This window comes from Mixophyes fleayi, chromosome 1, assembly GCF_038048845.1.
Source record: "Mixophyes fleayi isolate aMixFle1 chromosome 1, aMixFle1.hap1, whole genome shotgun sequence".
NCBI classification, from domain to species: Eukaryota; Metazoa; Chordata; class Amphibia; order Anura; family Limnodynastidae; genus Mixophyes; species Mixophyes fleayi.
The window spans coordinates 281549878-281561279 of NC_134402.1; the positions used below are offsets into that span (position 1 = coordinate 281549878).

The 11402-nt window shown below is 37.7% G+C and overlaps 1 protein-coding gene across 9 annotated transcripts in view; it reads right to left on the reverse strand.

The window, feature by feature from the left end:
• Window positions 1-11402, reverse strand: part of PTBP3 (polypyrimidine tract binding protein 3) — a 127487-nt gene that overhangs the window by 48346 nt on the left and 67739 nt on the right. For 5 of the 9 annotated variants that reach the window (XM_075210952.1, XM_075210951.1, XM_075210955.1 and 2 more), the window contains 2 exons: window positions 8389-8464; window positions 4672-4841 (listed from right to left, as the gene is read on the reverse strand). In XM_075210952.1, the coding sequence (XP_075067053.1) occupies window positions 4672-4841; window positions 8389-8413 (195 nt within the window). In that variant the 5' untranslated portion in view covers window positions 8414-8464. Of the gene's footprint in view, window positions 1-4671; window positions 4842-6501; window positions 6620-8388; window positions 8465-11402 lie in introns of all 9 variants that reach the window. The other 4 variants (XM_075210956.1, XM_075210957.1, XM_075210958.1 and 1 more) reach the window with 2 other exon arrangements.

Genomic DNA, 11402 nt, shown 5'->3' on the forward strand with positions numbered 1-11402 from the left:
GAAAAAGTTGACTCATAATACTACAATGGGGCCGATTCAATTCAGCCACGTTAGTGTAGGAATTACACGGAGCTAGTACTATTACCTATAACATGGTAATTGTAAAACGGATTATTGCTCGCAGCCCTCAAAATTCAGCATTAAAACGACCGTACCAACGGTAATATGGCGCACTCTTACCGTAGTAATGGTAATAGTGCGCAGGCCACGTTATTCCTAGAGTAACGTGGTTGAATTGAATCGGCCCCTCTATATCCTAAAAATTATTGCAAGTTAAGAGTAACTAATGTTATTACATATATTTATACTTAATTATGGCATCTATGCATGCAAGACATTTTTTCTGCATTGTGAATTTAATCTCAATGAGAAGAGTAACAAGCTGGAGCATGCTATTAGTATACAGATATATGGCGCTATAATGCTTATCTTAACAGTTAAATAGAACGTCAAGAGAACGAATATTCGTTCCAAAAAATTATTATTTTTGACACTGATAATTAATTATACACACTATATAATAAAATACTGACTTTTATAGTTGTTGCGTATATCCTTTTAAAAGATATTATAATAACAATCTAGAAATATATCAGTTTTTGAATTATATCAAGTTCAATATAATATCACTGTCTGAATGTTAGCCAATGTAACGGATGAATAGAATAGAAGCAGATTGTATTTCTGCTGTTTGTTACGAGCTTGTCTTAATGTGATTAAGGGTTATGCAGAATGAGGTAGCATTTTAATATGAAATTTTAATTTCTATACATTTTTCCCCCATAATATTATATATATTATTAAATTTAGGTTTGTATTTAACGGTCAGTAACTTGGTAGATTAATACAGATTTGTGAAGTACACAAGTTCTGTCCACTTGATCTTAATGGATGCAGTGAACCCATTAATCCACCAGGGTTTCAATTTCAGGCTCCAGCAATGGACTTTATGCTTCTGAAGAAACCGCTAGCAAAGCAGAGAAACGCGTTAAGTGAGAGGTTAGACGAGTATACAGAGTGTGATGTGTGCCCTACAAAACTTCTGCAACATTTTTCCACACTCTGGAATAGATACTAGGATTTATTGCTCTAAATACATAACAAATCGTGTAACTCCCAGTCCAGGATAAGAAGTCTATAAACATTGCAATGCAGGTATTCAACTTCCGATTGAAAAGACTGATTACTTCCATTGGATCTATTGTATGCTTTAATTGTAACTTGGATATCTAAGCTGCATGTTTTTACTGGATGGGAATCAGAGTTCTAATGTGTTAAAAACAGCTGTGATTTCTCACTACTTTGGATTTGACTTGAAGTTCCAAAAGTGTTGATGATGGGACTACTAGCTCCTAATAGTTGATCAATTCATCATATGCAATCGGATTTGTGTGAGATTACATATTAACTAGATAAAAGAAAGATTAAGTGGACCTGTATGCACATGTATATATTTTAACTGAATGGTTTAATTTTATTTATATTTTTAGAATTATAATTTAATATTGGTATAATAGTTGTCTGTTATATATTTGGAACGCTGTAAAATATTGTAAGAATTCTCATAATATATATAACATTTTTTGAGCTTTTATTAACATCTTACATTTTAATAGTGCTGAGATTTGGAGTTTCTATCAGTGATTTTAGTCACACCCGAGTGACTATTTGTCCCAACTAATAGAGAACTGAACGGAGGTTGAATTCCTCCCTGCCCTTTATTTCATAATTATCTAAGTGGTGCATAATGGGTATGGTTTATTAGATACACTTTTCAGATCTTTTATTGTTCTATGTATTATAGAAGGTTTTATGGCTCTATTTTTATGATGAGATGAGATTATATTTGAGAATCCCATTAAAAGAAAACTTGAACAACAAGTATTTGTTGATGCAGAGGTTTGATGTAATTACTCATACGGAACTTACCTAATTCGATTATAAAACATTTTTTTAATAGATGAACATGGATATATGGACAGAAAAGCGAATGATTATCACTGCACATTGGGTGAATCTGAGCTTGATAACTCAAAGTGTATCATTGGTTAAAAGACACACCCTTCAAGAACTTGATAGCTTGAATGTTTTATGGAAGATGTCTAGATTTAAATCTCTACAACCACTTGCTTCTAATTCGCCAAGAAGCATATGCCACCTTTTTTACTGCTCCACCTATCTTTGTTTTGATTGGTGAATAAAGTAAGTCTTTTATAATATGATTAGTTAACCCATTTGTGACAACTGAGCACTTTTATTGGCTTTTATAATGGTCGCTCATAAGAGATACTCATGCTTATTGGTTATTTAATATTGATTTATGCGTTTTTGAATAGAGTGCTGTGTGAAGAAAGGTATAAGACATGGTATGGCACACTTACTACGTTTCAATTAGTCCACAGCAGTACTTGCAAGAAACCGGAGCTGGTACAGAAGCACATATTTCATAGAGTATAAATGACCCATTATATGTTCACAGGCAAACTGTTCAACACCATACAAAACCCAATTTTTACATAGCACAAACTGGAGATTGCCTAACAAACTACCAGAAACCAGAAAAAAAAACCACCCAAAGAATAAAGTCAAAAGTAACAAGGCCTGATAAAACACGTTAGAGAAAAAAAAGAAGGAAACAATAAAATTAAGTAAATACTTGAGTACATTACCACATTCAAAAAAAAAACAGCAGGGAATTGCATAAAAAGTAATAGGCATGACTTTTTAAATATATTTGACATTTTACAGGCACAGTAAAATATTTAAACTATGTATATCTGTTTGATTAGTTTAAAATATTTTTAAATGATGTTACTTTTGTGTTCATATTTTTGTCTTTTGTGTGCACTATCAAACTAGATAGGGACCCACACCAAAGTGGGTAAATATTATGAAATAAATTTCATACAATACTGCCTGCTTTTCTTTTACTGCATTCATAGTTCAATAGCATTGCCCTACTTGATTATACACTACGGGTCTGAGTCATTAAGGAGAGAAAAGAAAAAAAAAAAAAAGAGCAAAACTGTGTTGTAATTCAATGGGTGTAAATTAGTTTATTATTGTGCACATAGGGAAACTACTGCCTTTTTTTTTTAATGTAACACACAAATACTTTATAGCTTTAGTTTTGCCATACTTGAAAACTTTGGAGATCACCTCTCCGGGAGATCTCAAAGTTGGCCGTGTCTTGGGGACGAAGCCATGCTAACCACATCATTAGGTCCCGCAATTAGCCCTGCTCCCACCCACATCATTAAAGACGTGGACAGGATTTGGGAGGTTGCCCTGCTCTCCCCAGACTCCGGGAGAGCTCCCAAATATTTGGGAGTCTCCTGGACATTCCGGGAGAGTAGGCAAAATATGAATTTTGCACTAAAATTTAAAGTTGATTTAGGACATGCCTATAAATCTGTCCCCATATTTAAAATTTTTCTCCCTTTCCAATGCAGGATGGTTTTGCCAAAATGCTAATTTTCTCTTTTTTATGCTTTGCTCTCCTTAATGACTCAGGCCCTACATGCTACATGGGGACACCTGAACATCACACATCCATATATGCTGGTTGTGGTTGAACGTCTCATTTCATAATCATGGACATGAATATGAAATTGGCCCTCCCTTTGCTGCTATGACAGCCTCCACTCTTCTGGGAAGACTATCTACTAGATTTCGGAACATGGCTGTAGGGATTTGCACCTATTCATCCACAAGAGCATTAGTGAGGTTGGTCAATAAGGCCGGAATTGCAGTCGGCAGTCCAATTCATCACAAAAGGTGTTTAATGGGACTGAGATCAAGGCTCTGTGCAACCCAGTTAAGTTCTTCCACACCAAACCCTGGAAACCATTTTTCATGGGCCTCAATTTATGCACAGGGAGCATTGTCATGATGAAATAGGAACTGCACACAATTCTCTAGAATGCCACTATCATTCAGATTTCACTTTCCTGGAATTAAGGAGTCCAGGCCAAACCATGAAAAACAGCCCCACACCATTATCTCTCATCCACCAAACTTTACAATTAGCAACACACATCTGCCAAACCCAGATTTATCCAATAGACACACTGTGAAGCGGGATTCGTCACACCAGCGTGCATCCACTGCTCTAATGGTAATGTGCTTTACACCACTATAGTTGGCATTTAGCCTTGTGCAGGGAGACCTGTGGTTTGTATATGGCTGGAGACCCAATCCATAAAGCTCCAGACGAACAGTTCTTGTGCCGAAGTTGCTTCAAGAGGAAATTTAGACCTCAGTAGTGAGTGTTGCAACCAAGGACAGTCAGCGGTTCCATTCTGTGAGCTTGTGTGTCCTAACGCTTTGTGACTAAGCCGTCCTTGTTCAGACATATTTCCATTTCACAATAACAGCACTTTAGCAGTGCAGTAATTTGATGAACTGACTTGTTGAAAAGGGGGCCTCCTATAACATTGCCAAGATGAGTCACTGAGCTCTACAGTATGACCCATTCTACTGCTAATGTTTGACTATGGAAATTGCATGGCCGTGTGCTTGAATATATGCACCTGTTTGCAATGGGTATGTGAAATCGCCATACACATAATCACAATGGGTGTCCACAAACTTTGGGGCATGTAGTGCCTTTATTGGGAAAAACATGTTAAAAAAAAATAAATCATAAAATAAGTATAAAATGCACTCTACCTGGCTTTTCCCTTTCAACATCAAAATATTGGTAACTTTTCCGAAAGGTAAACCTAATGAGATGACTTCAGACTCTGTGACATCATTTGGAATCTTGCGAATGTGGATAACTCGTGATGGGGAACAGGGAGAACGATCTCCTTTAAATTTTTTGGTATCGTTCCCATTAGCTGGAAAAAAGGCAAGAACACAAATATTTACTAAAACCAAATACATACAAATACTTCTACAATGCTATAACTAAATTACAAGAATACATTTTAACCAGAGTTTAATTAAGAATATTAATAGCATGTGTGGAAATTACATTTTCATATAATTAAGTCTAAAATAACTACATTTTATCAATGGACAAACCTGAGTATGTACAAATTCTAATATTAGCTCAATATTTAGGATAATATCTATACCTATACTGTGTTCTTTTTTCAAATATTAAATATTTAATTTGATCATCTTCACCAAGTGGTGGCGTGACTCAGTTCAGTAAGTAAGGCATTAGCATTGGATAGGTTGTGATAAGAGTACTTATACCATAGTCAATGCCTTTTTAAGGAAAGATTTTGGTCAATGACCCTCCCTCCTCAGTGTGGAATTTTCAAAGACTGAGTGTAGGTGGACCTTTACATAATAGAACATTTTTTATGAGAAACTTCTGAGATTTGTGGATTATTGGTAGTGTTTACAATTGGGACACTTCTGAAGGAGCCTTCTGCGGCGCCAAAATTTCTCTGGGAAGCTAACATTTTTGTATGTCCAGAGGACATACAAACAATAACTATATGTGAGCAAAGACAGAAAATATATTACTAAAGAATAAAGTAGTGGTTTCAGTGAACATCCCAGAGGAAACCAGACTTCAGTCTAACATCTTCCAACCATTTTAAACAAAACACATACATGTTTGCAGATCTATGTACATAGCTAATCAGTTTATTGCTACAAAAGGAAATAAAAGTAGATAAATTTATGCACGTATATACATAAAAAAAAAAAAAGAGAAAAAAAAAACAGAGTAGGGAATATGGTATCAAACTAAGGGAAGAGATGCTTAATGTTAGCTTAATAAAAGAAATTAGCAATACATCAAGTCCACAAAAGAGTGCATTGGAAGCAAAATCAGCAGACTGCCACAAAGAGGAATTGTTCCGCTAAAAGCATGGAAAGTAGAATCATAACAGATCATACCTATTATGAGAGCGTTACAGTATATACATACATACTCCCATTCTGTTCTCTTGTATATAAATAGTAATGAGTACACAAAGCACAGCTGAAAGTGCACAGGTATAATACAACAAGCAAGCTGACACCACAATTTTCCTGCTGGTGTGACAATAGTTTCAAATCACATTACTACTCTGTGCTATTGGGGACTCTGCTCCTTTCCCATCTACATTTCAGTCTGGCTTTCCACTTTTCTCCATTCTGCTCGTCACATACAGCCCCGTCATCACTAACGTAATCACACAAATGGACAAGACCCTCCTCCACAAGATCCCCACACATCTCCTGCTGCAGTGACCTGATCGGCTAACAAACAGGGTACACAATGATGAAGAATAGACGAAGAGTAAGTACAATAACTAGGTCAGATCCCAGTCAAACATACCTTTAAATTGGTCCAGCGTGGTCAAGTGATTTTACAAAGTATTGCAAGGAACACGTTTATTTAGAAAAGTTTGCTGGTATAAACACTTTGGCCACTAAACAAGAATTAGAAATTAAACCCCACCCCTGCTCTAGACCTCCAGAGCTGCACAAGTTAAAAACAACTACATTATGACATATGATCTGTATTAAAACTAAAAGAAAGTTGAGAGCACATACCAAGCATTATGTCTGCACTCCAATTTCACTACAAGAGCATCAAACGATGTGACTCTTGGAAATGAAGCAAAAGGGTATCACATGGTATCAGGTATAATGTAGGTTCGGGAGACTTGAGCTGCAAGTAAATTATTACAAATCACAAATCTTTTACTTAAATGGTTGAGGTAGCCTTTTAATTGCAAATAGGATTGAGAAGGTGACAACTGACTACTTCTGTCTTTGTTAGCTTTGTTTGTATGTAAAGGAACACTAAACCTATAACAAGTTGCCTTACATTAACAGGTTAATAATAACATTCACCCCAATATATGGAAAAAGTTTCCAGAATTTGGCAGACCTTGAGATTTGCATTTACATTTGCTATGCAGCTGTATGCAAGCCTTTGTTTTCTCGGGGGAGCATGATGGTCAATATTGTAGCCTTAGGTTCAGATCTGAACGTGAGCACTATCTATGTGGAGTTTGTATGTTCATATGGGTCTCCTCTATGTTCTGTGGTTTCCTGCCCCACTTTAAAAACATACAGGAAGGTTAAATGGTCTTTGGCATGTGCGTGCGTGTCCCTGCACAGTGAAATTAGAAGTTGTAAGCTCAAGTGGCAAATAAACATCCTCTGACTGTACAGCACTTTGCTATATGTTGGCATCAATGGCGGAACTACCATTGGTGCGGCAAGTACTGTGCACTGGGGCCCATGGAAATGATGGGGCCCGCTGCATGGCAGTTGCAGAGTGTTGGGGGCCCCTGATCCCTCTTCCCCGCCTCCCTGCAGCCGGGCCCACAGCCTCTAGTTCCGCCTCTGGTTGACATTATAAAATTAAAAGGACAATATTATAAATATTTTAAGCCAGCAAGTTAACTGCAATGTCCTTCAATTGGATCACTAACAGGAAGTCTTGTGTGTAGGAAAATATCTTCACCTACAACTTTGTTAAATATATTACATTTTGATATGTTTTCTGAAAATGTAACAGACATATTTATGAATGTTAACGTGTTAGTACAGTAGATTTTATACAAGCCAACTTGTACTTTAAATTTAGTGGTCCTTTAATGGGAAACGACTGCATAGCTAAATATGCTAACTATATCTAATACCAAAAGGGCATTTTACAACCTACAGACATACATGTATAACTGCTTATACCATAACAGAATGTAAACTATTTGGTATTACATGATGTTGTTGCCTGTGTTTTTGCTTTCACAAGTTATCTTATAAGTCTTAATAGTTTCAAAACAGCATTTACTTGTTTGTAAAAAAATGTTCAGTTTTGTTCTGGAAAATTTTGCAAATGTATAGTTTTTCTGTAACTTGGCATACAGACTAAGCTAGACACACACACACACACACACTAAAATATATATATATATATATATATATATATATATATATATATATATATATATATATATATATATATATATATATATATATATATATATATATATATATATATATATATATATATATATATCTCCACACAGTTCTTATAATAAATATGTGTGGGGAAAAATAAAAGTAAAAGCTGAAAAGGGAGGAATCTACCATCTTTGGATTTCAAACGTCACAAATGGACACACAAACTATGGTAAATTAAACCCAGGAGATCCAGTAAAAGCAAATGATTCAGGCAAATCTGTCACTTGGATAAGATATGTACTTAAACACACATCTAATAGGTAATTCTTACTAGGCATGGATTTTGTTTCTATTAATTTGTATCCAAGGAAATATCTCTGCTGCCCAGGAAAAGAACTTCCAAGTAACTAGAACTTCTATTCTTTAAGACTGTACTAATGGCAAAATGTGAGGGGTGCAATGAGAAATTATGTATTTTGTTAGAGACCAGCAAAGCACAGCACGCTGGCTCTTAAACTGTACCTGTAGCTGGAGTGGAATGGCTCATGGTAAAAGGCCCGTTAGCGATACCAGAAGAGAGAAGCTCGTCAGAAGCCCGCTAAAAAATAAAACAATGCATCAGTATAAATGAATAAAAATAAATAAAATAAAAAAACAGCCAAAATAAATCAATTCAATTTCCATGTTGGTGGTGAAAAAAAGAGAAAAAAAAAACAAAAAACCAAAAACAAAAAACAAAGAAGGGGTGTGTTGACACAAGCGCCATATGAACGTCTTCCCAAATACTCCAATTAAGATTTTTAAGAGAAATTGCCTATACAATCAAATTTGAAATTAATATACGATTACTCATAAAATATTCTATGTTTGAGATATTGAGAATATGCAAAAACTCTGAATTTGAGGTTAAAAGCCTAAAACGGCTTTGTACCCCTTTAATTCATTTGAAGTGTTGGACAAATTAAAATGTTCACTGAAATATGACCTGGTCAGTTTGACAGGGCAGCTCAAGTTTTACCAGACAATACAATGTTTTATTCTCTAACCATACCGCTCAACTACTAGTCCAGACATTAATGACAGTTTATGAAGTTCAGAAACCTAACCTTTAAAAGAAGACAACAAAAAAATGTAAATAGATAACTAAAAACTGAGAAAAATAAATAACAAAACAAAGCTAGGTTTTAAATGAAAAAAAAAGGAGGTCACTGACAGTCAAATTTTTAAATGTATGATTAATAGATTTTCTTTACCTTATAGGGGACAATATGAAAAATGTGACAGGCATTAAGCTTGTTAGACCTAGGTTTTTGAATGGGTATAGTTAATTATTACTTCTCAAACAAATATGTTGAATAAAACAAGTAAGCTCCTATATATTCTAGAAGGTTTTGTTCCAAACTGAACAAAAAGAATAAAAACATATATGTATTTTGCATGAAAATGTATGAACTGTGTCACAGCTACCACTCCTGTTACTAAATGTAGATATACAAATAATAGAGATTCTTCTGCAGAATAACATGTATTCCTTGGCGTTTATAGAAATATCAGCCTGAAACTATGTTCTACCTGAAAACAGTGCAACATATACTATGCTTTGGTGTTCTTGGCAATGATAAATAGAGAGATTATAAATATAATAATACACACACACACACATATATATATCTATATCTATATCTATCTCTACTATATAAATGCCTAGTGGCGTGTGAAAAAAAAACAAAACAAGCTGCAGCGCCACCTGCTGGGCAGAGTTATACACTGACCTATATATTTCTTGAAGGAGAAGTGACAGTTGGGAGTGGTTGGTGGTTGCCGGGGGTGACAGTGGGGAGTTTTTAACACCTTAAGTAGCTTGATGAAGGAAGTGGCGATGAAGATTATTATTAATTTTTATTTATAGGGCGCCACAAAGTATCCGTAGCGCCGTACAAGGACAAACAATGGCACAGTACAAGGTGAAACAGCACAGTACAAGTAACAGTAAGCACTATAACTCTGGGGGCTCAGGCACAGCATGAAAGAGAAAGAGGGAGGGGAAAAGTGAGTATAGGCAGGTAACTATGGCCCAAGAGGGTGGGCATGGATGACAGGTTGAGAGTCACTGAGGGGAGCGGAGAGAAGCGAGAGGAGACAGAGGGCAGAGGGACTGAGAGGAGGTGAGCTGAGTAGCTGGAGAGCGCAGTTAAAAGTGATGGAAACAGAAGGTAGGAGAGCCCTGCTCAAAGGAGCGAACAATCTAAAGGGAGGGGAAGACAGACAGACACATGGATGAGACGGAGAGACAGGAGAAACGGAGACGGAGTCAAGGAAGGGGGAGAAGGGAAGAAGGGATGAGAAAGAGAGGTAGCCGACCGGTGGGGGTTTAGGCATGAGACTGGAAGGCTTTAAGGAAAAGGTGGGTTTTTAATGTTCGTTTGAAAGAGGACAGATTAGGGGAAGTTCTGATGGAGCGGGGGGGCTTGTTCCAATAGAGGGGAGCGGCGCGGGAGAAGTCTTGGATACGTGCGTGAGAGGAAGTAATCAGAGGGGAAGAGAGGCGACGATCGTTAGACGATCGCAGTGAGCGGGAGGGAGTGTGAATAGAGATAAGGTTAGAGATGTAGGGAGCAGTGGAGTTGGCGAGGGCCTTGTAAGTCAGAGTGAGGAGCTTGAAAAGGATTCTGTAGGGGAAGGGAAGCCAGTGAAGGGCTTGGTAGAGTGGGGATACAGAGGTGGAACGGCGAGAGAGGAAAATAAGCCTAGCAGCGGCGTTCAGTACAGTCTAAGGGGAGCGAGATGAGAGAGGGGGAGGCAGATAAGGAGAAGGTTGCAGTAGTCCAAGCGGGAGATAATCAGAGAGTGGACGAGAGATTTGGTGGCATCCTGGGAGAGGAAGGGCCGAATGCGGGCAATGTTGCGAAGCTGGAAACAGCAGGATTTGGCGAGAGAGTGAATGTGAGGGGCAAAGGAGAGAGAGGAGTCGAGGATGACACCTAGGCAGCGGAGTTGGGGAACAGGGGAGATAGATGAGTTGTCAACAGTGATGGAGAGGTCAAAGGGGAAGGAGGTACGAGAGGGAGGAAAGACAATGAGTTCAGTTTTAGCAAGATTGAGTTTAAGAAATCTAGAGGACATCCAGGAGGAGATGGCAGAGAGGCATGCGGATACCCTGGAAAGAAGGAAGGGAGAGAGATCAGGAGAGGAAAGGTAGAGTTGAGTGTCATCAGCATAAAGGTGGTACTTGAGGCCGAAGGAGCTGATGAGTGCACCCAGAGAAGAGGTGTATAGTGAGAATAGTAAGGGTCCAAGGACAGAGCCCTGAGGGACCCCGACTGGAAGGGAGGAAGAAGCGGAGAGAGAATCAGAGGTGGAAACAGAGAAGGAACGGTCGGCAAGGTAAGAGGTGAACCAGGAGAGGACGGTACCGGAGAGGCCAATGGACTGAAGGGTGTGAAGCAGGAGGGGGTGGTCAGCGGTGTCAAAGGCCGCTGAGAGGTCGAGGAGAATCAAGAGGGAGTAGTGGCCCATGGCTTTAGCCGAGAGGAGAT